The sequence below is a fragment of the Vicugna pacos genome, chromosome 22 (assembly GCF_048564905.1).
Source record: "Vicugna pacos chromosome 22, VicPac4, whole genome shotgun sequence".
In the NCBI taxonomy this organism is placed as follows: Eukaryota; Metazoa; Chordata; class Mammalia; order Artiodactyla; family Camelidae; genus Vicugna; species Vicugna pacos.
This window is the reverse complement of record NC_133008.1, coordinates 30,425,686-30,453,281: the sequence shown is the minus strand read 5'-3', so window position 1 is coordinate 30,453,281 and position 27,596 is coordinate 30,425,686. Positions and strand designations below refer to the sequence as shown.

The 27,596-nt window shown below is 56.8% G+C and overlaps 4 protein-coding genes across 7 annotated transcripts; 3 read left to right on the top strand and 1 right to left on the bottom strand.

Annotated features, from left to right (window-relative positions):
* Positions 1 to 683: 683 nt before the first annotated feature.
* HMG20B (high mobility group 20B) lies at positions 684 to 5,776 on the top strand. 4 transcript variants are annotated; one of them, XM_072947991.1, is made up of 10 exons: positions 684 to 758; positions 1,038 to 1,092; positions 1,547 to 1,655; positions 2,167 to 2,370; positions 2,979 to 3,099; positions 3,435 to 3,481; positions 3,757 to 3,829; positions 4,067 to 4,282; positions 4,856 to 4,988; positions 5,534 to 5,776. In XM_072947991.1, exons 2-10 carry the CDS (start codon positions 1,055 to 1,057, stop codon positions 5,544 to 5,546), a joined length of 954 nt encoding a protein of 317 aa, XP_072804092.1. In that variant the 5' UTR covers positions 684 to 758; positions 1,038 to 1,054; the 3' UTR covers positions 5,547 to 5,776. The 4 variants fall into 4 exon arrangements, with proteins under 4 accessions (XP_072804092.1, XP_072804090.1, XP_072804091.1 ...); XM_072947989.1 differs by having other exon boundaries at positions 2,128 to 2,370; positions 5,534 to 5,766; XM_072947990.1 differs by having other exon boundaries at positions 4,856 to 5,004; positions 5,534 to 5,670.
* Positions 5,777 to 8,644: 2,868 nt separating this feature from the next.
* On the top strand, positions 8,645 to 12,437 carry LOC107033729 (PDZ domain-containing protein GIPC3). Its single transcript, XM_015241165.3, has 6 exons — positions 8,645 to 9,014; positions 9,763 to 9,948; positions 10,080 to 10,260; positions 11,557 to 11,669; positions 11,929 to 12,010; positions 12,140 to 12,437. The coding sequence occupies exons 1-6, from the start codon at positions 8,772 to 8,774 to the stop codon at positions 12,289 to 12,291; spliced, it is 957 nt and encodes a 318-aa protein (XP_015096651.2). The 5' UTR covers positions 8,645 to 8,771; the 3' UTR covers positions 12,292 to 12,437.
* A 169-nt stretch (positions 12,438 to 12,606) lies between these two features.
* Positions 12,607 to 15,300, top strand: LOC140688373 (uncharacterized). The gene has a single exon (XM_072947033.1). The coding sequence runs from the start codon at positions 12,726 to 12,728 to the stop codon at positions 14,814 to 14,816; it is 2,091 nt and encodes a 696-aa protein (XP_072803134.1). The 5' UTR covers positions 12,607 to 12,725; the 3' UTR covers positions 14,817 to 15,300.
* Positions 15,301 to 15,786: 486 nt separating this feature from the next.
* On the bottom strand, positions 15,787 to 25,647 carry TBXA2R (thromboxane A2 receptor). Its single transcript, XM_006206399.4, has 3 exons — positions 25,066 to 25,647; positions 20,263 to 21,129; positions 15,787 to 16,511 (listed from the first exon to the last, which is right to left on the bottom strand). Exons 2-3 carry the CDS (start codon positions 21,046 to 21,048, stop codon positions 16,266 to 16,268), a joined length of 1,032 nt encoding a protein of 343 aa, XP_006206461.1. The 5' UTR covers positions 21,049 to 21,129; positions 25,066 to 25,647; the 3' UTR covers positions 15,787 to 16,265.
* Between the last annotated feature and the right edge of the window lie 1,949 nt (positions 25,648 to 27,596).

Here is a 27,596-nt window from a genome sequence, read left to right as displayed (position 1 = left end):
CCGCCACATTTTCCCAAATGCTGGTGGCCCAGCTCCGGGTCTCAGCTTCGCAGCATCCCAGCCTTCAGGTCCTGGACATCGTACAAAGTCTCCATTGCACAGAAGGGAAAGCCTAGGCCCCCGCACTGGATGCAGTATACCCTGCATCCAGAAGCCCCGGGCTCAGAGCAGGGCGGGACATGGCGGGGACTTCCGGGGCTCTAAATCCAGTCAATAAATGGGAAACTTCCCCAAGGCTTGCTAACCCACCTTGCCTTGGTGCAAGGGCCTGCTCCGAAAGATCTTAACCTCTTCCCTAGCAACCTGCCGCCGTCCCCATGGCAACTAGGGCGGGGCCCGACTCGGCCCTACCGGGTCTCGGGATCCGGCAGGGGCGGGGAATCTTGCCTTCATCTAAGGAGGAAGAGTCTGCGTTGCGCCTACTAGCCCTTTAAGAGGCTCCGCCTGACGATGCCTCAAAGCATCCTGATTGGTCCCGAGAGCGGCCGAGCGCAGCCGAACTTGACGCACCCGCCTGCAGCCTTCTCTTCTCACCTCCCACGCGGCTCAGCGGACTCCCCAGCCAATCACCGGCGGGCGCGCCTACCTTTATCTGCATGGTCACGCCCCAGGGGAAGGGCATACCCAATCCGAGCTCTCGCCGAGCCGTCATTAGCATGCCGGGGGCGGGGCGGGGCGGAGCGGACGGCAGGGGCGGGCTCCCGGCGGTTGGTTGGAGCGTCGCAGCAGCAGAGAGGTCCGGGAAAGTTTCTTTGGAGGTGAAAACAGCCGCAGAACTCGGGGCCCTGCGAGGGGGCAGGGGCGCGGGGGTCCCGGGATAGGGGCAGGGTCCCCCCCGGGCCGGGGAGGCGCGGACCCGGGCCTTCTGGGGGGCGATCGCCCAACAAAGGATCCCTGGGGCGCCCGCCCTCGAGGGCCTCCCCGCCCCCGGATCCGGCCCCCCCAGGCGCCCCGGGCCCGGCATTCCGGGACTTCCCAGCCAGTCCCCTACTTCGACGCTCGGGCGACCCTCACTCGGCTGCGCGTCTGCGTTCCAGGTGTGGCCGGAGCGGCCATGTCCCACGGCCCCAAGCAGCCCGGCGCGGCCGCCGCGTGAGTGCGACACCCCTCCCCCCAGCCCACTGGGGGCTTCAGCCTAGGCCCCCGGCCCCGTCGGAGCTCCTTGACCCTCGCCCCCACAAGGGTTTTGGCTTCCCCAACCTGAGGCAGGCCCTCCCCCTCCTCGGGTCCCCATGGGTTTCTTCCCCCAAGCCTCCGGGCTCCAATCCCTTTCAGGGGTCCCCTACTGCTCCTCGCTAGTTCTCCTGTCCAGACCCCCAGATCCTGACCCCCTCAGACCCTTGTTCTCAGAACTCAGGCCCCTCGCTGCCAGGGCCGCCGTCGCGGGGGTATGAGCCTGGCGCCCCGTGGCTCCCCCTAGTGCTTCTATCTTGACCCCCGGATCCTGACCCCCTTGGGCCCCTCCTCTGAGGACTCAGGCTCTTCACTGCCAGCTCCGCCGTCAGGGGTGGGGAGTCCGGGTGACCCTGGCTTCCCGTGGCTCCAGGCCGGCGAGCGGCAAGGCTCCAGGACAGCATGGGGGCTTCGTGGTGGCTGTCAAACAAGAGCGCGGAGAGGTCCCTCGGGCCGGAGAGAAGGGGTCGCACGAGGAAGAGGTGAGAGTCCCTGCACTGTGGTGGGAGAGGGCCCCAAGCTTTGAAGCTCCGCCCGGAATTCGATTTGAATTCTCTGTGGCTCCGCCCACAGTCCAGATTTCCCTTCCGATGCTGAGACCCCACCCTGTGCCAGATACCACGCCCCCAAGAGCTCTCCTGCCATTCTAAGTCCAGGCCTCGCCCACCCACCACCGAATGCCATCTCCGCCCACTGCGCAGGGATTTCCTTCACCGAAGCCACGACCACACCAGAGGCCACGCCCACAACACACGGCAGCCTCATTCCTGGGCTGATCCTCTGTCCCAAGTACTTCTGATCCCTTCACCCCTGGCCAGGGTTCCCCTAACCCCACTCTCCCAATCTTGAATCCTGACCTGGCCGTACCTCCCGGACTTCTGGGTCCTACCTCCCGGTGGGCCACGCCCAAGTCTTCCAGAGACCCTCCCCCTTTCCCTCTGGGCCCCGCCCCAGCCCTCAGGCCCTTCCCAATGGCGCGGCTGGGTTCTGCAGCCCGTGAAGAAGCGCGGCTGGCCCAAGGGCAAGAAGCGGAAGAAGATCCTGCCAAATGGGCCAAAGGCACCGGTCACCGGCTACGTGCGCTTCCTGAACGAGCGGCGCGAGCAGATCCGCACGCGCCACCCGGACCTGCCCTTTCCCGAGATCACCAAGATGCTGGGCGCTGAGTGGAGCAAGCTGCAGCCAGCGGAGAAACAGGTGGGGACGGCCTGGGACCACTGACCTCCCCACCATCCACTCAGACACCCACACGCAGCCATTTACCCCAAAGGACTGGATGTGAAGGGTCCTTCCTTCCGTTTGGAGAATTGACCACCCATTAGCTCTCTCCAGCTTGTTGAAGGGAGGGGAAGATTGCAATAGGCAGGAGTAGAAGTAAAACTTAACGTTATACTAAAGAAGTAGGGATGGGGGCTGGATTTTCCTTGGAAACCTTCAGATTTTCAAGTCCTGGTAATTAATTCAGAACTGCAAAAACATCAAGGAAACAACAAAAAGCACCACCAGCTTGAACCCTCTATGTGGGATTTTAACATGCAGAGTGAGTCTGGCCTGGAGGTGAGGGCATGCAGCACTCAGACACCAGAGAGTGGTTTATAAAGGCTGGAATTGGGGTGAGGTAGGTGAGGTCAGGGAGCTGGGAGGTGGCCTGAGCAGCAGCCTGAAGGGCGGGGTTTTGTTTGGAAGGCAGTACGGAGCTGTGGGAAGGCTCACCACCGTGAGCTGAATGATGGACATGGGGTCTTGGCCTTCGAGGCCTTGCTTGCACTGGGCTGGGCCAAGCCTTCTCTTGCTGCTTCCGCCAGCGGTACCTGGATGAGGCCGAACGGGAGAAGCAGCAGTACATGAAGGAGCTGAGGGCGTACCAGCAGTCAGAAGCCTACAAGATGTGCACGGAGAAGATACAGGAAAAGAAGATCAAGAAAGGTGCGAAGAGCCCTAGCCCCCAGGCAGCTGAGTAGCTGCTCTGAGGCAGGTGACCCAGGCAGAACGACCACCCTCTCCGTGGGGCTCTCATGGTCCCCTGGGAATGAGACACACATAACCAGACAGTTGCAAGTGAAGAGGGCTTGATCGGCCCTGAGATGGGGTACACACAGACACTGGGGGGCCCAGGTGGGGAGCCTGACCCAAGATGAGCAGGGTTGATTAGGGGAGGGGAATGATGGTGTTCCAGGCAGGGGAAACAGCACGTGCAAAGCAAAGCATGGGGTCAGAGGAGACCTGGGAGGCTGACCCTGCCCTCCTCCCTCCCCCACCAGAGGACTCCGGCTCTGGGCTCATGAATACCCTTTTGAATGGACACAAGGTAAGCTCCCCTCCTCCAAGGAGAACACCTGGGCGAGAAAGGTCTGGAGGTATTTAGACCCCTGGGTGAGCCAGGACCAAAGCTTATGGAATGAAGTGAACCCCCGGTCCAGATGTGTGCAAGCAGAAGCCAGGCAGCCACACAGTGGGAAGGCTGTTACACGGACTCTGATCCAGGTCGCCTGAGGAGACCCTCCCAAGCTTAGGGGATGTCCCAGAGGGGGTTTGGTTGCCCCTCAGTCCCCCCAAAATTGCCACTTTGTCCTGTCGTCCCAGGGTGGGGACTGTGACGGCTTCTCCACCTTCGACGTCCCCATCTTCACTGAAGAGTTCTTGGACCAAAACAAAGGTGAGCACTGACCAGGGGTTCTTGGGGGAGCAAGTGTCGGGAAACAGGCTGGGTCAACAGAGCTCCACAGTGGGTGCCTTCCTCCCCGCCCCCTCCCGTAGCCCAGGGAACTGAGGTGTGAGCTAGAGGCAGAGCAGTGACGGAAGGCCTGGCGCGGGGGCACAGCTCTGGCAAAGGCCTGGCAGAGGGGAGGCGGGGAAGCAAGCTCCAGGCTCTGACCCGGCACCCCGCCTGCAGCGCGGGAGGCGGAGCTGCGGCGCCTGCGGAAGATGAACGTGGCGTTCGAGGAGCAGAACGCGGTGCTGCAGAGGCACACGCAGAGCATGAGCAGCGCGCGCGAGCGCCTGGAGCAGGAGCTGGCGCTGGAGGAGCGACGGACGCTGGCGCTGCAACAGCAGCTCCAGGCCGTGCGCCAAGCACTCACTGCCAGCTTCGCCTCGCTGCCGGTGCCAGGTGCAGAGGCCCCGCCCCCAGCCGTCCGCCCGCCCCGCTAACTCCGCCCTTGATACCTCAGGCCCCGCCCAGGCTACCGCGAGCCCCGCTCTTTCTGATCCCGCTCGGGGATCCCCTATCCGCCTGGTCCCTGCCTTCTCGCACAAGCCCACACCTCCCTGCCCCAACCGCCGCGCCTCTGAGGATCCCGCCCCGCCTTCTTTGAACCCAGCCCGCGCCAGCCCCGCCCACACTGGCCCTTGCGCCCCGCCTCTAACCCCTTCCCCTGTACCCGCCTTCCGCGTTCTGGCCTTGGCTGACCTAGACCTAAGCTAACTTCCCCTCCCCCACTCGCCCCCGTCAGACCCCCCTCTCTCCAACTTTCATCTTCTGACCTTTGCCCACAGCTGATCTTGACTTCCCCAGGTCCAGACTCCCTGACCGCACCCACCCGACCCCACTGACCCTCGCCAGTGGCCCCCTCCCCAGGGCCCCACCCTTACAGACCCCCACCCTCTGACCTTTGCTTCCGTGGAGCCCCCACCACGGTGACTCCCCCGCTGGGCTTGGCTGACCGGTCCCTCGCCTCCCCAGGCACTGGCGAGACTCCGACACTCAGCACCCTGGACTTCTACATGGCCCGGCTACACGGCGCTATCGAGCGCGACCCCGCCCAGCACGAGAAGCTCATCGTCCGCATCAAGGAGATCCTGGCCCAGGTTGCCAGGTGTGTGCCTGGCCAGGTCTGCGCCCCGGGATCGCTCACCCCAAGTGGGGCTGCTTTGCGTGGAGGCTGCTAAAGCTAGACCTGCTCCGGCGGGACCTGGCAAGAACGACTGGCTTTAGCCCCCTAGCGGGGTTTCTGGGGTCTCTGGGCGCAGCAGAGTGGGATTCGGCTGCCGGATCTTATTCCGAGGCCCCTGCCCATGTGGGATCCACCAGGTGGGGATGGTTTGATGCAGGTGGCTAATGACAGAGCCGCTGGGGGGCGCTGATGAGGCTGCTACTATATTAAATGCTGCTGGGTGGGATCTAGCAGCACCGTCTTGGCCCCTGGAGACCGGAATTTCCCCCGAAGCTTCTTGCTGGGTTTTTCTGGGTGGCTGCCACCTGCCCAGATTAGGTGGGATCAACTCCAGGGCCCCTGCCCTAGCATCTGAAGGCACAGCTGACCTTGACTGAGGAGGGCGGCCTCTAGGGTACCCAGGGTGAGGGTGAGGGCTGAGAGATGTCGGGGATCCCCCATCACGAATCTCCTCTCTTCTGTCACAGTGAGCATCTATGAGAGTGTTGGCCGCCCCACGGATCCACAGAAGACTAAGCTCCGGTCTCCGCCCCTCCCCCAGCCCCACCCAGTAGCAGAGGGGTGGGGGGGGTCCATTCTTTGGGGCCAGGCCCGATCCTGCACCTTGGGGGCTACAGTCCCCCTAAAATTAGATTTCTCCAGCACCCCTCTAGCTTTCAATATCCCCAGCACCCCAACCCAGAAAAATCACCCACCGTGCACAGCACACATTGAACCCTGGGGCCCAGCGAAGCCTGCTCACCTCACACTGCAGGGATGTGGGAACACCACGCGTGGACAGTGTAAGCCAGGACAGGAGGAGTCCCACAGCAAGTCACACACCTGGTGTGGGGAGAGTTACATACCAGCCCCAAGACCCAGGGTGGAGAAAACCCACAAATGACACACTGGGACTCCTGGCAGGCGTCACCACAAGCGCCCACATGGGCAGGCACCCTGCAGGGCCACTCACACTCCTGGCGGGGCCCTCTACCCGTTTCTCTTCCATTCCTGCACCACACAATGGGGAGGGGGGCTGGTACCGACCTACTGTCCACCCCACCCTCATCCAGCTGAGGGACCCTCGTGGAGGCGGCCCCTTTGCCACTGCTCAATCGGGCTTGTTAAATAAAAAATTTAAAAAGTGGAATTTGAATTTCAAGCTTGTGAGTGTGTGTGTATGGTTTTTTTTTTTTTTTTGAAGGGGAATGGGCTAGAAGCCCCTGTTAGGGGTCCCAGGTCCACCCTCCCTAGCCGCTGGCAACCACTGATCCACTTTCTGTCTCTGGATTTACATGTTCTGGATGTTTCTTATAAACGGAATCACACACTGTCCTTTTGTGTCTGGCTTCTCTCTCTGAGTATCATGTCCTCAAGGTCCATCCACATAGCAAGTCTGTGCTTCACTCCTTTTTCTAGCTGAGTAGTATTCCATTGTACAGATGGACCACACTTTGTTCATCCATCAACCATCAATGCACATTTGGGTTGTTTCCATCTTTTGGCTGTTGTGCATTGTGCTGTTGGGAATACACACGTACAGCTTTTTGTTTGAACACCTGCTCTCAGTTCCTCTCGGTAAATATCCAGGAGCAGAACTTCTGGGTCAGATGGTGATTCTATGCTTAACTTATTGGGGAACCCTCTCAGAGACTTCAGCCTTTAATGGAATATTTGAGTCATTCTAAAAATTCTGGAGACCTGCTTGACAAACGCTGGTGTTGTAGGTTGAATTTTGTCCTCTCAAAAGAAAATGTCAAAGCCCTCACCCCAGAACCTCAGAATGCGACCTTATTTGGAAATAGAAGAGATAAGCAGTCAAGATGAGGTCATCCTGGACTAGGGTGGGCCTCTAATCCAATAGGACTGGTGTCCTTATAAGAGGATAGAGGTTTGGACACAGACACAAAGAGGAGGAAGCCACGTGACAAGAGATGCAGACGCCGGAACAAAGCAGGAGGCTGCAAAGCACCAGAAGGCAGGAGGCACGGGAAGGATTCCACCCAGGGCCTCAGACCCACCTTGGTCTCGCTGACAAACTGATTTCCAGGCTCCAGAGCTGCGAGAGAATATATTTCTGCTGTTTGAAGCCACCGAGTTTGTGGTACTTTGCCATGGAGGCCCCAGGAGACGAGCACAACTGGATATGGTCACATTCCCCCATCCAGATGTGCTGTCTCTCCTACCACCCCCTCACCCCAGATTTGACGTTCACCACTCCTGGGCAGGTCTTTACATACTTTGAGCATATAAGGGTGTCTTCCTACAAGAGTACCATTTTGACGGGTGCTTTCTTTTTTCGTTCATTTTTTTTTAAAGTTTTAAAGTGCACAATTCTGAGGTTTCTAGTATAGTCACCAAGCTGTGCAATCATCAGCACAACCTAATTCCAGAACATTTTCATCACCCCCCAAACAACCCCTGTCCCCGTTAGCAGTCACTCCCCATCCTCCCTTCCCCCACCAGCAATCTCGACCCACTTTCTGTCTCTATGAATTTGCCTGTTGTGGACACTTTGTATAAATGGAATCACACGCTATGTGGCCTTTGTGTCTGGCTTCTTTCAATGAGCATCACATTTTCCAGGCTTATCCATGTTGTAGCACATAAGGGTATAGCTTTTTGCAAGTTTTTAAACTTTACATACATTTTTTTACATAGTCCAAAGCTTTCTGCAACTTGCCTTCTTCCATCAATGCTTGGTTTCTGAAATTCTTCCAAGGCAGGAGGCTCCTCTTCTGAGCTGCTATACGGCATTCCACTGCTGTTTATTGAGCCAGCATTCCCATTGGTGGATGCCTAGATGCTGTGTTCCCAGGGGATTCTGACAGATGCCTCCTGGTACCCAGAGCCTCTCTTTTCATCTGTAACCTGATGTGCCCACTGAGTGCCAGGCACTGGGGACTGGGATACAGCAGGGGTAAAAAGAAGACCAGAACTCTTGCCCTCCTGGAGCTGACATTCCAGTTGGGGAGGCAGGAAACGCAAGATGAATCAATGAAATATCTGCTATGTCAGAGGAAGAAAAAATGCCAGGAAGAGAGATTTGGAGGTGGTGAGAGGAGGTGATATTTGAGCTGAAGGAGGTGAGGGAGTGAACCACTTGGAGACCTGGGAGTCGTTCCAGGTATACGGGCACAGCCTGTGCAAAGTTCCTGAGGCCTGGTGTGTTGAATAAACATCAAGGAGGCTGGGCTCCTGCAGCTGGAGCAGAGTGGAGGAGGGAGAGAGGGAGGAGGGCAGGGAAGAAATGAGGCAGGTTGTCCAGGCCCTTGAGGGCTGCTGGGAGGACTCAGGTTTGTACCTGAAAGAAGGTGGGAGCCTGGAGGGCTGTGGGCAGAGGATGTACACAGTGTGGCTCAGCTTACACCAGAGAAACCGTCCTCCCCACCTCCTAGGGTTATTGCAAGGATTAAATGAGTGTGCCCAACAGAAAGTGAACACTTGGGCACAGGTAGCTGTCCCCATTCTTATTCATGGCCCTTATCCCCTCCCCCGCCCCTCGCCGCTCCCCTAAGAGAGCACAGCTGGCCCTGGCAAGGCCAGTACACCTGGTGCCCGCCCCACCCCACCCCGCCTCAACATCCCGCGGTGTCGCCTTCCCGGGAGGCTCCGGTTCCTGGATCCCCTTACCCGGGCGTCTCGGCTGTCGCGCCCTGAGCCGGGGGAGGGGAGGCTGCAGGAAGCGGAGGATCCGGCGGCCCTGGTGGCCGAGCTCCTCCTGCCATGGAGAGCGCAGCGGCCCGTGAGACCCAGGAGGCCGAGGCCCCACGCCTGCCCGCGCCCCCGCCCTCGCCCGCGGAGCCCCCGGCCGCGACCCCCACCCCGGCCGCCCCCCGCGCCCGCCCGCGCCTCGTCTTCCGCACGCAGCTGGCACACGGCAGCCCCACGGGCAAGATCGAAGGCTTCACCAACGTCCGCGAGCTCTATGCCAAGATCGCCGAGGCCTTTGGGATCGCTCCCACTGAGGTGAGGTCCCTGGACCCCCAGTGCCCGAGGCACACCGCCTGACCGGGAGTTGAGGTGGAGCTTGGACCCCAGGACTGGGACCCAAGATGCCCCATCTTCGGATGGATGGGACTCACTCTCAGAGACGCACCCCTGGGACCCCGGGGTGCCCACGCCCCAGGAACTCCCTCTGCACACCCTGCTCAATAGATGAGCGGGTCTTAGAGTCAGTGGATGCCTAGGTCGTCCCGGAAGCCACAGGGCTGATGCACCTAGGAGCAGATCCCAGCCCTCAGGGAAGCTCCTCTGGTTCCAGCGCGCTGCTCAGGGCTGGGGTTCCAGGCAGCCCCCTTCCAGGTGAGAAGTCAGAGGTCTTGGGGGTCGGGGGCTCGGCTGTAGGTGCGCCTCACAGCCCCCAGGGGGCGCCAGCAGATTTAGAACAGCCTGAAAAAGATGGTCTGGGGGCGTCAGGGCACCAAAAGTTTAAAAGTGGAAGTCTGGGGGATGGGAAATGGGGTGTCCTCCAGCTCACAGCCTCCTTCTAACCCTCCTCCCTATTCTTAGGGTCCCAGCGTCCTTGCCCCCAACCCCATACCCTGCCACTACACGTGACTGGGGATCCTGGTGGGTGATGACACGGCCAGTTTCATGCCTATTTGTGCCTCGGTGTCCCTATAAGGTCCTCGAGTCCATCCCTTGCTTGTTCTGCACAGACAGTGGGGGATGAGTTCTGCCGTTAATTTTGGGCTCCCTCCTCCCCTCGGGACAGATCTTATTCTGCACCCTAAACAGCCACAAAGTGGACATGCAGAAACTCCTGGGCGGCCAGATAGGGCTGGAGGACTTTATCTTTGCCCACGTGCGTGGCGAGACCAAGGAGGTGGAGGTCACTAAGACCGAGGATGCCCTGGGACTAACCATCACGGACAACGGGGCCGGCTACGCCTTCATCAAGGTGCCCGAGGGGGCGGGTGGCTTCCTGGGTGCCCGGTGACCTGGGGCCAGCCCATGTCCCCTTCTGGTCAGGCCTGGGGACTGGAGTGGGGTGGCGGGGGTGGCCCTGTGAGTGACTCTGGGTCCCTGCAGAGGATCAAGGAAGGCAGCATCATCAACCGGATCGAGGCGGTGTGCGTCGGTGACAGCATCGAGGCCATCAATGACCACTCCATTGTCGGCTGCCGCCACTACGAGGTGGCCAAGATGCTCCGCGAGCTGCCCAAGTCCCAACCCTTCACCCTGCGCCTGGTGCAGCCCAAGAGGGCCTTTGGTGAGGGCCACCTGGGACCCAAGGGACAGGCTGGGGGTGGGGAGCTCTTCCAGAAGTGTGTCCTCTGGAGGCAGGGGTCAGCGAAGGTTGGGGGGGAGGGGTCTAGATGGAAGGTTCTAGATGACAGGGAGCATCTGGCACTGTGTAAGGAACAAGTAGGTCATTTCTGGATTGTTACTGAGTCAGTTCAGGCATAGATAGGGGTTGGGGGAGTCTTGGAAAGATCTGGAAAGGATGAGGAGGTATCTAGATCTACTTTGGAACTTGGCTCAGAGCCTTTAAAGTTCTGCTTTGAGGCTATGGAAAGTTCTAGGGAACAGATGTCAAAGGGAGTTCTAGAATGATGCTTTTCAAAGAGAAGCCTGTGACTGGTCCAGGGATGAGGTAAGGGGTTTGCCCAAGAAGAGGGGTTCTCAACCTCCGCATGATTGACACTTGGGTTGGGATGAGTCTTTGCTGTGGGGGCCATTCTGGGCACCGTAGGGCGTTGAGTAGCATCCTTGGCTTCAATCCAACAGATGCCAGTGTCTCCTCCAAATTGTAACAACCAACAAAGTATTGTCAATGGCACCTGGAAGGCAAAATCACCCCCCACCCGATCGAGAACTTCACTCTAGAATGTAGATCATCCTACTTAGTTCAGCAGACAATTTTTTCCCAAGGGTAGACTTTCTCAAGAAAAGAAGCAGGATGCTGATTTCCATTCTGGCACAGCCTTCTTATCCCATGATGGACTGGCCCTTCAAGTAGCACTGTTCCAGAACAAGAGGTGTTTGTGGGGAGGGTGTAGCTCAGTGGTTGAGCACATGCCTAGCATGCACAAGGTCCTGGGTTCAATCCCCAGCACCTCCTCTAAAAATAAATAAATAAACCTACTCCCCCCACAATAAAAGAAAAAAGAGATGCCCTGGAAGTGCCCTGGCCCACCTGGAGGGAGGTCCCAGGAGAGTGGAACAGGTTGGGGTCCTAGATCTGCCCTGGAGCACGACCGCGAACTCTGAGGTGCCTGGGTTAGGAAGAGCTGATTCTAGAGCAAGCAGCTTTCTGGACTGACCTTCTGGCCACAAGGAGCATCTTAAGCACTCTCTTCTAGGGAAAGTCACTTTAAGAGGAGGAGGGAAACTTGAGGGAAGAAAGGATTCTTAAGCAGGATCTCTAAAGATTCACCCACAGACATAAAAAGGTCTTTGAAGGGTAGGAAGGTTCTAGAAAGGCTTAGTGGGTAGCTTCTGAGTGCTTGGGAAGAAGCTGTGGGTCTGCCCAGACATATGCATCCCCCTGTTCTGTCCCCTCCAGATATGATTGGCCAGAGGAGCCGGAGCAGCAAATGCCCCACAGAGGCAAAAGTCAGCAGCGGGAGGGCGACCCTGCGGCTTCGTGCTGGCGGGGCTGCCACCGTGGAGGAGATGGTGAGTGAAGGGAGGGGGTCGTCTTCGCGGGCTCTTGCACCCAGAGCTCTACCACCGACTCAGCAGGACCTTGGGTAAGACCCTCTCCTTGGCCCAGCCTCAGTTTCCTTACCTGCAGAACGGGTCCCTGTCAGACATAATGGTGGGACCAGAAGCACTGACTCATGTGGGTCGCAATCTGCTGTCCCCTGAGGGGTGGGGTGCTGGGCTGGAGGAATCCAAGGCTTCTGACTCTCTGATATGCTCCCTACACCCCCAGCCCAGTGAATTTGAAGAGGAGGCATCTCGGAGGGTGGATGACCTGCTGGAGAGTTACATGGGCATTCGGGACCCAGAGCTGGGTAAGGGGCCAGGGTAAGCCGGGTGGACCCTAGGGGGAGGACGGTCCATGGGAGGAGGCAGGGGCCCTCGGGGAAGGCGGGGCCCTCTGGGAAGCACCCTCGCCCACTTCCCCTCATCTTGGCCTGCAGCATCCACCATGGTGGAGACATCCAAGGAGACAGCGAGCGTCCAGGAGTTTGCGCGCCATTTAGACTCCGTCTTGGGCGAGTTCGCCTTTCCGGACGAGTTTGTGGTGGAGGTGTGGGCCGCCATCGGCGAGGCCAGGGAGGCCTGTGGCTAGTCTGCCCTGTGGCTGGGCGCCGCCCCAGCCCACAGCCCAGCCCCCTGCCCCAGCCCTCCCAGCCAGTTCCCAAAGTGCAGCCCTGTTCCAGAGTCCAGCCCAGATCTGAGACCCAGCCCTGCTCTAGAACCCAGCCCAGCTCCAAAACCCAGCCCCACTCTAGAGCCCAGGACAGCCCTGGGACAAAGATCGCCTCTAGAACCCATACCAGTTTCAAGATCAAGCCCAGCTGTGAGACCCAGCCCTGCTCTAGAACCCAGCTCAGCTCTGAGGTCAAGCCCTGCTCTGGACCCCAGGATAGCTCAGAGGCCCAGTTCATCACTAGAACCCCATCCAGTTCTGAGACCCAGCCCAGCTCCAGAACACAGCCCAGTTCTAGAACCCAGCTTTCTTCTAGAACCCAGGACAGCTCTGAAGAAAAGCTGAGCTCTGACATGAAGTCAAGTTTTGGAACTCAGACAAGTTTTAAGACCCAGCTTAGCTGTGAAATCAATCCTAATTCTGGAAGCTCTATGACCAAGCCCTGCCTTAAAACTCGACCCGACTCTGGAATGCGTGACAGTACCACAACACAGCCGCACCCGGACACCTGCTCAGGAACGCCACTTGGTTCTGGAACCCAGGTGAGACTCAAAAAGCAGCCCAGCTCCAGAAGCCATGCCAGCTCAGGATTCAAAGAGGGTTCCCAAACCCAACCCTATTCACGAACTCAGACCAGCTCAGGAAACCAGATGCATGCTGCAGCCCAGTCCAGGTCCAGGCCCCAGCCTGGCTCTAAAACCCAGTTGCACTCAAGTACTCACCCCAATCCTGGGGCCCAGTCCAGCTCCAGTGATGAGTCCAGCTCAGAGGCTGAGCCCAGCTCTAAACCCCAGCCTAGTGCAACAAGTAGGCCCAGCTCCAGGATTCAGACAAGCTCTGGACCCCCAACCGTCTCTGGAGGGGGAGCCTCCTCCAGAGTTCAGTTTGACACTGAGCCCCGTGCTCACTATAGAACACAGAGCAGCTCTAGAATGCCATCTAGCTCCGGGACCCAGACAGACTGTGAGGTGAGGCTGATTTCCAGAGTTCAGTGCAGCTCAGCCACCCTGCCCAGCTCCAGAACTCAGCACAGCTCTAGAGCACAGACTGGCTCTGAAAGCCCATTTAGCTGTAAAACACAGTCAATTGCCGAGACCCAGCTGAGTTCCAGAATCCAGCTAAAGCCTGGAACCCAGCCAAGTCGTGGGACCCAGACCAATGCAGCAACAGACTTAAGCTCCACAGCTCTGTCGAGCTCCGAGAGCAGGCCCAGCTCCAGGACCCAGCCCCACCCAGGGGCTCAGCAAACCTCTGGGACTCAGCTCATCTCGGAAACCCTGCCACGTTCTCAATATCAACTCCAGGCCACAATCCATGGCAGCTCTGGTGTTGCGCTGGACTCTGAGAAGCAGACCAGCTCTGGAACTCAGCTCATCTCTAAAGTCCAGTCCAGCTCTGGGACTCAGACAAGATCAAGAATTCAGCCCAGCTGTGGAGCCCAGCTCAGCTCCAGAACCCAGTCTAGCTCCAGGACTCAGTTCAGCTCGGAGACTCAACCCAGCTCTGAAACCCAGACCAGTTCAAAAATACAGCCCAGCTCTGGAACCCAACTCAGCTCCAGAACCCAGACCAGTTCTGGAATCCAGCTCAGCTCTGAGACACAGCGCAGCTCTGGGACCCAGGCTGGAACAAGAATTCAGCCCAGCTCTGAAGCCCATCTCAGTTCGGGAACCCAGACCACTTCTGGAAACCAGCTCAGCTCCAGAATACAGAGCAATCCAAGAATTCAGTCCAGCTCCAAGACTCAACCCAGCTCTGAAACCCAGATGAGTTCAAGAACTCAGCCCAGCTCTGGAGTGCTCCTGAGTTCCGGAACCCAGCCTGTTTTTGGAACCCAACCCAGCTCCAGAACCCAGACCAGTTCTGGAACACAGTTCAGCTCTGAGACCCAGAACAGTGCAAGAATTCAGCCCATCTCTGGAGCCCAGCTCAGCTCCAGAACCCAGTTCAGTCCCAGGGTTCAGCCCAGCTCTGAAACCCAGACCAGTTTAAGAACACAGCCCAGCTCTGGAGTCCCCCTTGGCTCCAGAACTGAATCTGCTTCTGAAACCCAATCCAGCTCCAGAAGCCAGGCCAGCTCAAGAATCCAGATCAGTTCTAGAAATGGGATCCACACACAGACCCCTAGCCTTGACCCCAGAACCCAGCCAGATCCTGCTCCCCCAGCCCGACCTCAACACTCAGGACCACCACCCAGAGCCCCAGCTCCAGCTCTGAGCAAAGTCTCTTGCCTTCAGCCCCAGCCTCATGATCTGGTACAAGGAACACAGGCTGATACTGGCCCGGGCCAAAGTCCATCAGCTTCCCAGCTGGCCCCACAGCCACAGGCCCCCGCAGTCCCCCAGAAACCAGCCCTTTCCCCCAAGCCCCAGCTGGGACTCCAGAAGCTCACCCCACCCACCAAATCCGTCATCCCTAGTCTGCCCCCAGGGCAGCCTTCCTAGGCCCCTGTCCCCGCAGCTCACGGAGTCTGGCGGCTCTGCGGAGGTCAGAGCCCCTCCCCCACCATGGGGTAACATAGTTTTGGCCCCTGTGGCCCCAACCGCCTCTCCTGCCCCTCCCGGCCTGAGTCCCCCAGAAGTAGCAGTGACCTCATTCCTCTATAGGTCAGGGAAGGCGGGGAGAGTGGAAACAGGGGCTTCAGTTTCACTCCCGCCTGAGCCTGGCTCTGCGAGGTGTAAGCAGGTCCCAGTCTGTGGAGGGGAAAGAGGCGGCAGGAGGCAGTTTGCTCTTCATGTACCTCGAGGGCTCGGCGGAATAAAGGCACCTCCCACCCCTGCAGCCGAGTGTGTCATTTTGGGGGAAGTTTTGGGGAGAGCAGAGGAAGGGGCAGCCAGGAGGGTCCGGGGGTGCTGACATGACAACCCTAGGTGCTTCTTAAGCTCCTACTGTGTGCTAAGCACGCTTTTAAGGGCTAACTGCGCAGGCGCTCACATACCTGCATACATGCGCCGCTCTATAAAAGCTCAGCGGTTCCGCCATTCAGTCAGCCTTTACTGAGAACCTGCCGTGGGCCAGGTGCTGCCAGTTCACAGCATTGGGCCTCTGAAGGGCTGAGCGAAGAGAAGGCTAAACCGTCAGTTTAAGAGGAAGGGCGTCCCGCGGTCAGTGAAGGAAGGGGGTTCCTCCGCGATCTCCTGTGTCTCGCCCTCTCTTTTCCTCACCTGCAAAATGGGTTTAATGCCGGAACCCTCTCCGAGGGGCTGTACGGAGGACTCCAGGAGATCCAAGCTGTGAAGGCTTAGTGAAGGCTCCATGAAGGGGGTGGGGAGAGGAGCGGGAAGCCAGCCCCACCCCCTGCCCTCCCCCCCCCCGCCCTGGTCCTGCTGAGCTGCGACGCGGTTGGGTAGCGGGCTGGGTAGCCCTCTGATGCGAGGAACTTTAATGACTGACGATTCCGGACCCAGAGGAAAATTAAGCCAGAGGCGGAGATTGTATTTTGGCAAGAGAAGGGGTGTCTTGATGGTTCACATTCAATCTTTTCCAGGCAGAGCCTTTTCGGGTTGGGGTGTCCAAGGGAATCAACCCTCCCCCAGGAAGTAGGTCATCCTCAAGGGTCAGAGACCCCCATTTCTAAAAGGGGAGGCTTACAAACCTGATTTCTTCCAGACACCCTCCCAATACCCCACCCTCCACACATCCTTCCTGGGGTTGGGAGAGGACTTGTGGGTGGGGGAGCTAAGAGAGGGGAGAAGACTCGGAAAGGAAGATCAAGGGAGTCGGGAATCCCCAGGGCCCACAATCCTGCTGCTCAAACTGTCCATCCTGCACTCTGGGACTTGAGATCAGGCAGATGTGACCACCGAGGGGGACCAAGGTTTAACGGGGGACACGCTGACTGGGTCCCCTGTCCACTGTCCTTCCGGAGCCGCCGCCGACGTCCAGCCCCGGCCCTACTGCATCGTGGGCCGGCGGGTGAGCTGGGGTTGCAGGGAAAGCGACCTGGGCCGGGCGCTGAGGCGAGGGTAGAGGCGCCGGATCACTGCCCGGCGAAACAGGATGTACACCCAGGGGTCGAGGATCTGGTTCCAGGTGGCTACGCGCAGGTAGATGAGCAGCTGCTGCTCCATAGCTCGGGACAGCTGCCCAGTCGGACTCATGACAGGCGGGCTCCGAAGCACGGTCTGGGCGATGAAGACCTGCCGAGAGCCTTAGTGGTCAGCGGGGGCCCAGGCCGCTGCCAGCCCTGCCCTTCCACCTGCACCGGCCCGGGCCACCTGCTGTCCCCTGAGATCGAGTGCCGATTCGATTCTGTCACTGCTTTGCTGTGTGACCTCGGGAGAGCTGCCTGACCTCTCTGAACTTCTGTTGATGTGGCCACAAAATAGGACACACTTTCTGCTCCTCTCCTGGGCACGATTAAACGTGGTGTACAAGAAGACTTGTGGGTGTGGATGCGTGCAATCTCTATGACTGCCAACATTATTGTTCTATTAAATATTTTTATCTTATACAAATTTTATCATATAATATGGTGCAAAAATTGTATATTAAGTAGTTAAATTTTATATATTTTATATTAAGTAATTTTATATTAAATTAAATTTATAGTTTCTAAAATTTTTATGACAATTTTATATTAAATAATTTTATGTTAAATTCTTATATTAAATCATTTTAATGTATTTAAATGTTGGGTTTTATGTTTAATATTACATAATATGTAATATAAGGTATTCATAAATTATTATAGACTATAATAATATAATCACCTAATAATATGTTGCTAATTATAGCTACACTATGTAATTATAGTTATATATTATATTATATAGTATTAAATAATTATATGTGTAATTATATAATAATTATATAATTATAATTGTGACTGTATTATGTAATAATTGAAATAATTATTAAGCATCAATAATATATAATTATAGTTCTGTTATACAGTATTAAACAATATATAATTGTTGATTGATATAACTGATATAATTATTAATTCCAATATATAACAATATAATAAACTATGAAGTATTTTAAAATTATAGTTAATATTTGTTATGTTTAATATAATTATAATTCATATTGCATTACATGTATTATATTCAAATAAATTATTTTAAAATTGTTTCCTGAGGACCTACTGTGTGCTGATCAATACTGCCGCCTGTTTTTGTTTTATTTGCTTTGTTTTTGCCTTTTTGGTTTGTGTTGCTGTTTTGCTAAGAAGCTTTCTACATGTGTAAATGGTGAGGGAAAAACAGAAAGCACACTTTGTGACTTGTGAAAAAGACATGAAACTCAAATTTCAGCATCCAGAAATGAAATTCCATTGTGCACAGCCATGCCTGTTTGTTTCCATGTAGCTTTCTTGCTACAGCAGCAGAGCTGAGTCACTGGGACAGAGACCGGGTTTAAAACATTTACTATCTGGCCTTTTAGGAAAAGCTGGCCTCCAAAGGGAACTCAGGAATCATTTAATGAGTAAATAATTCTACCTAGGATGCCTTCCCAGTTTTGATCTAGCAGTTAAACTACTATTCATCCTTCAAAACCTTAGTTCCAGTGGTTTAACACAGGGCAGGGCTCATCCTGGGTGATCCAAGAGAGTGGAGGCTGGAGGGTGGGAAGAGGAGGAGGCTGGGCAGCAGGTACATGGTGTGGGCCTGCAGGAATCTGCCGAGGCTCAGGGTCCTCACAAGGCGCCAAGGCATGCACCCCAACTGGGGAAAGGCTGTACTCTCTGCCTGGAATACTACCCCCACCCCCGTACCAGATCTCCACGTGGTTCACCCCCTCACTTCCTCCATGTCTTTGCTCAAATGTCACCTTCACCAAGTGTTCCCTGACCAGGATCTGCCTCAGTCTCCTCCTCCCCACCCTCCAGCTTCCACTCTCTTGGATCACCCAGGATAAGCCATACCCTGCACTAAATCGTTGAGCTGGGGCTTTAAAGGATGAATAGGAGTTTAACTGCTGGCCAAAAAATGGGGAAGACATCCTGGGTTGAATCACTGAATCATTAAATGTTTCCTACTACTCAGCCATAAAAAAGAATAAAATAATGCCATTTGCAGCAACGTGGATGGATCTGGAGATCGTCATACTAAGTGAAATAAGCCAGAAACAGAAAGAAAAATACCATATAATATCACTTATGTGTGAAATCTAAAAAAAATGACATAGGGGAGAGGATATAGCTCAAGTGGTAGAGCGCATGCTTAGCATGCATGAGGTCCTGTGTTCAATCCCCAGTACCTCCTCCAAAAATAAATAAATAAACCTAATTACCTCCCCCTCAAAAAAACAAAGAACTAAAAGACTAAAAAAATGACACAAAGGAACTTATTTACAAAACAGACACAGCCTCACAGACACAAAAAACAACTTATGGTTAGTGGGAAGGGATAAATCGGGAGTTCGAGATTTGCAGATACTAACTACTATGTATAAAATAGATAAACAACAAGTTTATATGGTATAGCACAGGGAGCTATTTTCAATATCTTGTAGTAACCTATAATGAAAAAGAATTTGAAAAGGAATATATGTATGTACATGTACGACTGAAACATTATGCTGTCCACCAGAAATTGACACAACACTGTAAACTGACACTATAATAAAAAAAATTTTTTTTAATGTTTCCTGAGTCCCCTTTGGTGGCAAACATTTCCCTAAAGGGCCGTAGAGTAAACATTTTTAAGTTATTTTTTATGAGTGGAGGTAATTAGGTTTATTTATTTCTTAATGGAGGTGCTGGGGATTGAACCCAGGACACTGTGCATGCTAAGCAGGTGCTCTCCTGCTGAGCTGTCCACTCCCCATGTAGTAAGCATTTTAAACATGGTCTCCGCCCCAACGACTCAGCTTGGCTGTTAGAGCCTGAAATCCACAGAGAAGAAAATGGGCGTGGCTGTGGACCAACAGGACTTCATCTTCGGATGAGGAAATTTGAGTTTCATGTCATTTTCACATATCACAAAGAAATGATGTTCTTTCTATTTTTTGCCCAGAATTTACACATGTAAACACATTCTCAGCCAAACAAAGCAAAAACCAACTTTGCACTTTACCGATCCCACAGGTTGAGTTTTTGTTTTAGCCCTTATCACTTTCTAATGTCTACCATTTCACTTATTTATATATTGTGTTTACTTTCTGTCTTCCCCACTGCCTAAGAGCTCCAGGAAGTCAAGCATTTTTGTCAGTTTTGAGCCATGCGGTGTCCTTAGTACCTAGACCAGAGCCGGCAACACAGTGCTCACTCAATAAATGTTTGCGGAGGCAACAAATGAATAAATGAGTTCATTTCATCCCCACAGTCCCTCTGAGAGGCAGGCAACTTTTTAATCATCCCCATCATCGGAGGAGATTGAGGCTGGAGGAGGGAAGCCCATAGCCACAGTCACAGGGCAAGTCCTTGTAAGACATGGGCTGGAAACAATGTGTCTCACTCCAGATCCCAGATTGTCCTGATCCAATCAGAAATGGAAAAATAACCACTCCAAGCAGTCAGTTACATTCATCAGTAGGACTTCAGAAAGCTTCCTTGACTCAGGGGAAATCTGTGCAGGGCTGGGGTGGGGTCCAGCCCAGAGCAAGGCACAAAGGAGACTCAGGAAATGTTTGATGATTTAGTGATCCTGCCTTGGAAGCCCTCCCTCTTTTTGTCTAGCAGGTAAACTCCTCTTCATCCTTCACAACCTCAGCTCCAATGCCCCTCTTCTGGAAAGCCTTCCCTGATACCCCAGGAAGAGCCCTGGAGCCCCTCCCTGGGCATCCCAGTCCCAGGACACTGCCTCCGCCCCAGCTCTGCCCCCATTGTGGGGTTTTCTGTGTTTCATTTGTGAGCTCCTCAAAGAAGGCCCCTTGAACACTGGGGGTGTGCCCACACTTTTTCAGGCCGACAAGAACCTGAGGCACCCCAGACCCGTGACTCACCAGCAGTGGCATCCAGCAGATGCTGGCCACCACCATGATGCCGGTGAGCTGAGCCATCATCTCCACCTCGCAGTCCCGGGGGCGCTGCTGGGCGGCCTCCTGCCCGTGGTAGACGTGGCACAGGGTGGCCACACTGATGGTGTTGAGCAGGAAGGACAGCCCCACTGAGAGACTGCCGAGGAGTGCGAAGAGCAGGCCGAAGGCCACATCCCCTGGCTCGGCGCCGAGCGTGAGGAAGCACCAGGAGCCCGGGTACTGCACGGTGTAGCGGCCCAGTCCCAGCAGGGGCAGCAGGCCCAGCGCCAGTGCGGCAGCCCACACCAGCCCCACTGTGGTCCAGGCCCGGCGCTGCGAGGCGGTCGTGGGCCGTGAGAAGGGCCGGGTGATGCCCAGGTAGCGCTCCGAGGCCATGGCGGTCCCCAGCAGCAGTGGACACAGGCCGAAAAAGACCATGATGACGCCCATGAAGTGGCAGAGGTGGCAGCCAGGGTCCACAGCCTGCCAGTCAAAGAGGGCGACATGCTGGGACACCACGATGGCACCGGTGACCAGTAGCCCCATGAAGTCGGTGAGGACCAGGCCACAGAGGAAGGTCAGGAATGAGGACCGCGTGTGGGAGCTGCCCTGCCGCGCGCCCATCAGCACGCTCAGCGCCAGCAGGTTGGAGGCCAGGCCCACCAGGCAGAAGACAGCCGGGAACCAGGGGGAGGCGATCAGGCGCCGCTCCTCCAGGGTGATGTTTGTTGGCCGGAAACAGGGCCCCAGAGAGCTGCCATTGGGCCACATGGCACCAGGGTGGAGCGGGGAGGGTCACCACCCCATCCGGCCAAGGCTGCAGGTGGGACGGCTGGCACTCGCTCAGCACACCTGGGGGCAGGGCGGGCAGAGAAGATTTGCTGGTGATTCATTCTGCATTTTAGTCTGAGAAGCCCTGGTGAACTCCTACACAGCCTTCAGTGCCCCAGGTCAAAATCTCTTTGAGGAAGCCTTTCCTGACTTACCTCACTCCCTGCGCAGTGAGTATTTCTATTACCACTACTACTAGTACTGCTATCGCTATTACTACTGCTGCTGCCTCCAGCTCTGTCCAGGCTCAGTGATCATCAAGGGTGAGGACCAATTCTGTCTGTTCTGGGACCCCTGGAAGACACCAGTAATTATTTGCCAGGCTGCAGAGAAGGGCTGAGAAGTCTGGGGCTTGAACGCCAGCCCTGGCACTCATCGTGTGACTGCAGGCAATTATTTCTTCTCTCTAAACTTCCGTTTCCCTACTGGTCATCCATCTGAGCCCCTGGTGAACTGCATAATCCAGGGCAGATCTCAGCTGCTGTAAAACAGGACACGTCCAGTGTGGGGAGGGGGGTTGGCTGTCGGCCAGAGGTCGCTGGCTCTCGCGTCTGCTCCAAGGTCAGCCTCGTGGGTCACAGCTTCTCATGAAGGCATGTAGGGGAGACCTGGTCCCACTGGTGTTTGAGGAGCTCTTTTCTCACGTTTTGGAATCATCTGCATTATTTTCGCCCCCATTTTCGTTTAGTGCGAAATAAACCCAGAAATCTAGTTCCATTCTGGGAATGAAAAACAGCTCATCGGAGCAACAGGTTCCCCAGGGATGGACTACAAAAACAGCAGCAGGCAGGGCCCGGGACCCAGTGTGGGGCTGGGGGGAAACCAGAGACACGTGAGCCTGACCGCACAGGGTCTGGATGCACTGGTCAGATGTGGGGAAGGCGAGCAGAAATGAGACCGTTCTAAAACTAGCTCCCAACTCCCAAAGAAGACACCGCAGGGAGGGCATAAGGCTGCCCAGGGGGCTGGGGCCAGCACCTGGGGCCCCAGCCTCCTGCCCTGGGCACACATCAGTGAGGGAACACCGGGTGGCTGGATCAGAGTGGGCAAAGGCAGGGAGGCAGGACCACGGTTGGGTACAGAGGTTCCAGGCAGTTAAGGCTCATAAAAGTCCTATTATGATCCCCATTTTGCAGAGGGGTGAACCTGAGGCACAGAGAGGTTAAATATCTAATCCAGGGTCACACAGCCCAGCTGGAGTTGATCTGAAATCGGAGATTTCTATGAACTCAGACCTCATTACATAGAAATGTACGTAAGTGATTCAAAAGTCAGCCAGTCAGGTGGCGGCTCACAATAATTGGAATTTTCCTTCAGAAGGAACAGAAGTTTCTACAAAGTTGGTCAGACCAGATTTGAACCCTGACTTTGCCAGGAACCTTCTTACTCACCTTGGGCGAGTCATGTCCCGCTGAGCCTCAGTTTCCCTTCGCTACAAAATGGGGCTAATGACAGGAAGGATTTCACTGTGTCTGAGGCTGAGCACCTGGCAGTGCTCAGTCTGTGACACAGTGAAGTAGTGAGCATGCTGATGGGTGCCGCCCCCTCACTCTCCATCTCATTAATTCTGCTCAGCAGCTCCTCACCGAGCTTCATCAATTATCCAGAGCCTGACTGCCTGCGCACTGAGCTTCCCTCCCGGGCTTAGAGCCAAAGTCACAGCCACTTCAGTGGGGGCGGGGCCTCGAGCAGGGAAACAGGTCCTGAGAGGTGGGGGGTGGGGTCCGTGCCATGCCATCCGAGCCCTCTGCTCCCAGGCCGGGGTGTGCTTTTGCTGGCTTACATTCGGCCTGCACTTGGATTCCTCCTGGGGCTGGGTGCTCACTCCCTGCCTCCCTCCCTCTGGAGCTGGTATGCGCTGTTTCTGAACATTCCTGGGGACTTGGGCTGTGCCTGCGGCCACTGCCCCAACCTCAGCCTAGAGAGACCGCCAGCCCTTCCTGGGTCTCATGGTTCCTTGGTCCCTCACCCTTGTGCAGGAGTTCATGCACCCAGGGACACAGACCCTGAGGCTGCCTTGTCTAGGAACATCCCTGTGACCCAGGGCTCTTGGCCTAGGGGAGGCTGGAAACTGGCACTACTCCCTCTGGCCCCAGCCTGCGGTTTCCAGTCCACCCTCTGCCCTGGGGTTCAGGTGAGAGCAGCTTCTCAAGTTCCCCAGGCAAGCAGCCCAGGAGGGGCCTGACAAAGCCTTCTTTCCCCTCCCACAACGGCTGGGAGGGATGGCAGAGCACCCACCCTGCAGAGGACCATCGTCCTCCCAGTCTGAGGTCCAGAAGCTCCCCTGTGTGTCCCTTGGGGGAACTGCTCCCCCTCTCTGTGCCTCATGGGAAGCATGGACCCCAGATGTGCTGGACGAACCCAGGATCCCGTGGCCTGAGAGTGTAGGGGTTTGGACTTTGAAGGTCCAGGGTTCTAGAATTGTAATGAGCTCCAGGTCTGGAAGCTGAAGCCCCTAAGAGCCTAGAATTTCAAGGGGCTGATGTTCCGGAACTTTGACAGGAATTTGGCTGGGTGCTGGGTTCCAGAAATCTCCGTCTTGGGTTCTGGTTCCTCGCTGGAGGATTCCATCCACCACTGTCCCAGAGGCCCTGGCACTGGGCTCCCCCCTCACTGGCCCCAGTGCACTGTAACGTTTGGTTACCAGGGCCGGGCCCCTCCTCTGCCTATTGTCACCTCCTGCCCTGTTCTCCTCCCCCCGCCGCCCGAGAGCCATCCGTCTTTCATCAAGTCCCTCTCCCACTTGAACCCCACCTCTCCCCTGCCTGGCCTGCCTGTCCGTCCCCACACCCTGGGCCCACCCAACCTCCCTCAAGGGTGATGGTGACCTCAGACAAGCTCGGACTGGAGTCCCCCATCCTCCATGGCCAAGCTGGGGGCTCAACCTTGCTGAATCTCAGCACCTCAGTTCCCTTTCTGTGAAGCGGGGGTACGTAACTAGGACATTGACTCGCTACAGGGCCTTCTGGTCTCCCTGGCCTGACCTGCTCCTGCCCCGGGGCCTCTGCTTGCCCTGATCTGGTGCGCCCTTGCGGCTCCTGACCCTGCTCTCAGCTCATCCCCCAGCTGGGTGCATGGGGCAGCCAGGCAAGAGCCCTGACGCTCTGTGTGATCTCTGCCTGTTTCGCTGTTTCTTCAGTTCTCTAATGCTGTGGGCAACCGAAGACGATGCCCTTTGTCATGAGACTGCAGGGACCAGGCCTATGCCTGATGCAGACCTGAACGCCCACAGGTGTGGAACCCCTCCACGCCCTTGTGCAGCTGCAGATGACCACACAGACACACACACATACACGCGGGGCCCAGGCCCACCCCTGCCTCCCCTCACCACAAGGCTCAGTTTCCTGGAACTTTTCCTGTGTATGACACCAACCAGGTCCCCACCCCAGAGGGTGTAGAAGGGGACTCCACAGTCAGCCTGACTCACATGACCCTCTGAGCCTCAGTTTCCTTTTCTATCCAATGGGCATCCTCTCGGTGCTCACCACTCAGGCTTTCCCGAGGCCACACGAGGGGGCTGGATGTGAAATGATGGGACAGGACCCAGGCCAGGTGGCCAGTGGTTAATGATGGACACAGTCATAGTGATCACAGGGACATGGGCCAAGGCTCAGCTCCTTGAGTGCACACAGACACACAGCCAACCGGATGTGGACTTGAACTCACAGCCACACCCAGCATCCTGGAACCCTCCCCTGCTGTGGCCTCAATCCAGGGAAATACGCACACAAGCACATCCTCGCCACCTAGCCACAGTGGCACATGCAGGTGCCCAGGCCAGGTGGCCCTGCAGGCATAGACCCAGGCTCACCAGTGCCCCAGGACACCCAGCACCTGGCAGCTGTCACCACTCAGGGTGACACACCCACCGCAGGGTGGATCACCACAGAATACACTCAAGCCTCACCTATCCACGCTTATGCCCGGCCCCTAACCTAACCAGCCAATCATCCTCACCTGGCGATGGTCGCTGGGACCTGCAGAAGTAGCCGCGCCCTCGTGGACCGGGCGAACGTGCGGGTGCCTGGCGGGATTGCGGCTTGCAGAGGCGGAAGCAGAGCGGCCGGCCTCGATGCCCCTGGGGAAACCGAGTCACTGAGGGCGGTGGGACAGAGGACCCCAGCGCTTCCGGTCGCGGCGGGGTCACAGATGGGGGGCGAGGCCGCACAGGACGCAGCAGCTGCGCAGGGTCCCAGCCGAAGGAGGGGCGAGGGCCCCTCGGGGGCTGGAGGGGGTCCGCGGGAGCTAAAAATAGCCCGAGGTGGGGTGCTCTGCTGTGCAGCTCGCGCGTGTCTCCGCACTGGTCTCTCTGGGTCTCTGTCTTTCCGTCGGTCTCTCATCAGCCCCTCCCCACACCCGCGCTGGCCACGCCCCTCACGCCTGGGCCTGGCTGCTGGGGGTCAACGGGCACCCCCCGCCCCGCGGCGAGACCGTGCAGCCTCCTGGGGGAGGGGGCACCCGTGGGACCCCGGGCCGCAGGGGCAGGGCGCGGCGGCCGGGGTGGCCGGCACCCTCTCTGGAGCCTGCGCCCAGCCACCCTCCCCGCTCCCCCGCCTCCAGCCTGCCCGAGCCGGGACCCCTCCCGGCGCTCTGGCCTCCAGGCGCCGCGTTATTCACAGTCGGGGCAGCACCCGAGGCCGGAGGGAGAGGGGAGGTGTGGGGCCTGGCGAGGTCAGCTTCCCAGGACACCCAGACCCCGGGCCAGGGGCCCAGGTCTCCAGCGGATGAACCTGGTGGGGTAGGACCTGGCACACCGTAGGTGCCTAATCAGTGCAGGGCTTGTTTGAGGCTCCTGCCAGGGCTGGGGGTTAGGGTGCAGGGATGTTTAGAGAGGAGGGGCAACCAGACTCTCCAGCCAGAAGCTTTGTGGGCAGCCTGCTGAGACAGGCTCTTCTGGAGCAGGTGAGCCCCGAGCGCGGTGAGGGGAGGGTCCTATGAGGACAAAGGCTGGGAGACTGCACTGGGGCCAGAGGAGGCAAAGCCCCAAGCAGAGATGCCAGCAGTGGGGGTGGGGAAGTTCTGTGCCCTCTGCCCCTGAGTGCGGATGGGGGAAGCACTCCCAGATCCCTTCTCTGTGGAGAGGTCTGAGGATGAGGCAGGGAGCTGGAAGCAGGGCTTGGAGTGACTCTAGGCAGGATCGGCTTCCTTGAAAGCCCCCAGTTTCACTCAGGGCTCTGGTCCAGTGTCCCATTAACCTAAAGCCGCAAAAGCAGAGGGTGTGACCAGGCTGGGCACGGCTAGAACAAAGGCACGGAGGCTGGACCGTGAGGCAGGAAGTGAGTCTTTTAAAGGTCATTGCTGCCCATAGTCCTCTGGCCTCAGGTGGGTGAAGGGGGTCCACAGGCCTGGGGCTGTGGTTGACCTTTGAGGATGAAAGAGGGCAGTGTGGCTGTGGAGGGGTGGCCTTGGGCCTCCTTGGCCCCGAGTTAGGGCCTGGAGTGGGCCAGGACCAGCTGCTTGGCCTTGACCTCACCCCTCCCAGTCCTCGGGGGCCTGGGACGGGCTCACAAATATAGGCTCTGAGTGAGAAGGACAGACTGCAGCCTGGACCCTGCTCTCCCCTCCCCTCGGCCCGCCCACTATCCTTCTGGCCTCTGCATTCCTCCAGACGGCCCCTCCCCTCTTCCATTTAACCCTAATTCTTCTTCCTTAACAAGGAGCCTCCCCAGCTCCTATGCATCTGTTAGAGCCCTGGCTTCGAGGCCCCCTCCTCTCTAGAGCCTTGATGTCCCAGACAGTCTTGCTCCCCTCAACCCCTCCTTAAGGACAACTCTGTCCCAGCCAATGTGGTAGGACAATTTTGAGCCCCAGATAGACTGTACGACAGACCTACCCTCAAGGATCCCCCAGGCTGGAGAAGATGGAGCTGGACACATACAGTCCCAGCCTCCTGTGTTCAGGGCTTGGCCAAAGGAAGTGACAGGGCTTAGGGGAGCCCAGAAGGTGAGCTGGGAAGGCATCCTGGTGGGAGGTATGAGAACTGGGGCTTTGTGGGATGAGTAGGAGTTCCACAGGTCCAAGAGACATGGCAGAAATACACAAGCAAAACTTTACAGGCGAGAGAGCGAGGCTTCAGGGAGCTGCAAGGAGGGCAGATGTGGTAAGAAGAGGATGTTGGACTAGGGCTCCAGATCGGGGTGGAGGTGAGAGATGAAGACTGTTCGGTTCCCACTTCCTCTGCTCCATGATAAGGACAGTGTTCCTTCCGAAAAACAGCCAGGGCAGGGGTCAGAGAAGCACACTTGACTTGCAATGTCTGGGTCTCATCACAGCTGCACGGCAGTGGGCAAAGATGCTCATTTTATAGATGGGGAAACTGAGGCCCAGAGAGCAGAAATGACATGTCCAAGGCCACGTGTGGGTAGGATCTGAACGTGAGCACTGGGTTCCACCACCTTCTGGAGGTCTGTTTCCCCTGCTCTGCTCAGTGGGCACACAGGAGGCATGGGAGGGGTTGAGATGGCCTGGGAGTGGGTAGGGGCCAGATG

Coding starts and splice junctions, on each gene's coding strand:
- LOC107033729 (XM_015241165.3), top strand. CDS start 8,772: ATGGAGAGCGCAGCGGCCCGTGAGACCCAGGAGGCCGAGGCCCCACGC. Junction 9,015..9,762: donor TTGGGATCGCTCCCACTGAG/GTGAGGTCCCTG, acceptor CCCTCGGGACAG/ATCTTATTCTGCACCCTAAA. Junction 10,261..11,556: donor GCAGCCCAAGAGGGCCTTTG/GTGAGGGCCACC, acceptor TGTCCCCTCCAG/ATATGATTGGCCAGAGGAGC.
- TBXA2R (XM_006206399.4), bottom strand. CDS start 21,048: ATGTGGCCCAATGGCAGCTCTCTGGGGCCCTGTTTCCGGCCAACAAAC. Junction 16,512..20,262: donor TCTGCTGGATGCCACTGCTG/GTGAGTCACGGG, acceptor GGCTCTCGGCAG/GTCTTCATCGCCCAGACCGT.
- LOC140688373 (XM_072947033.1), top strand. CDS start 12,726: ATGAAGTCAAGTTTTGGAACTCAGACAAGTTTTAAGACCCAGCTTAGC.
- HMG20B (XM_072947987.1), top strand. CDS start 1,055: ATGTCCCACGGCCCCAAGCAGCCCGGCGCGGCCGCCGC. Junction 3,830..4,066: donor GTTCTTGGACCAAAACAAAG/GTGAGCACTGAC, acceptor CCCCGCCTGCAG/CGCGGGAGGCGGAGCTGCGG. Junction 4,283..4,855: donor CGCCTCGCTGCCGGTGCCAG/GTGCAGAGGCCC, acceptor TCGCCTCCCCAG/GCACTGGCGAGACTCCGACA.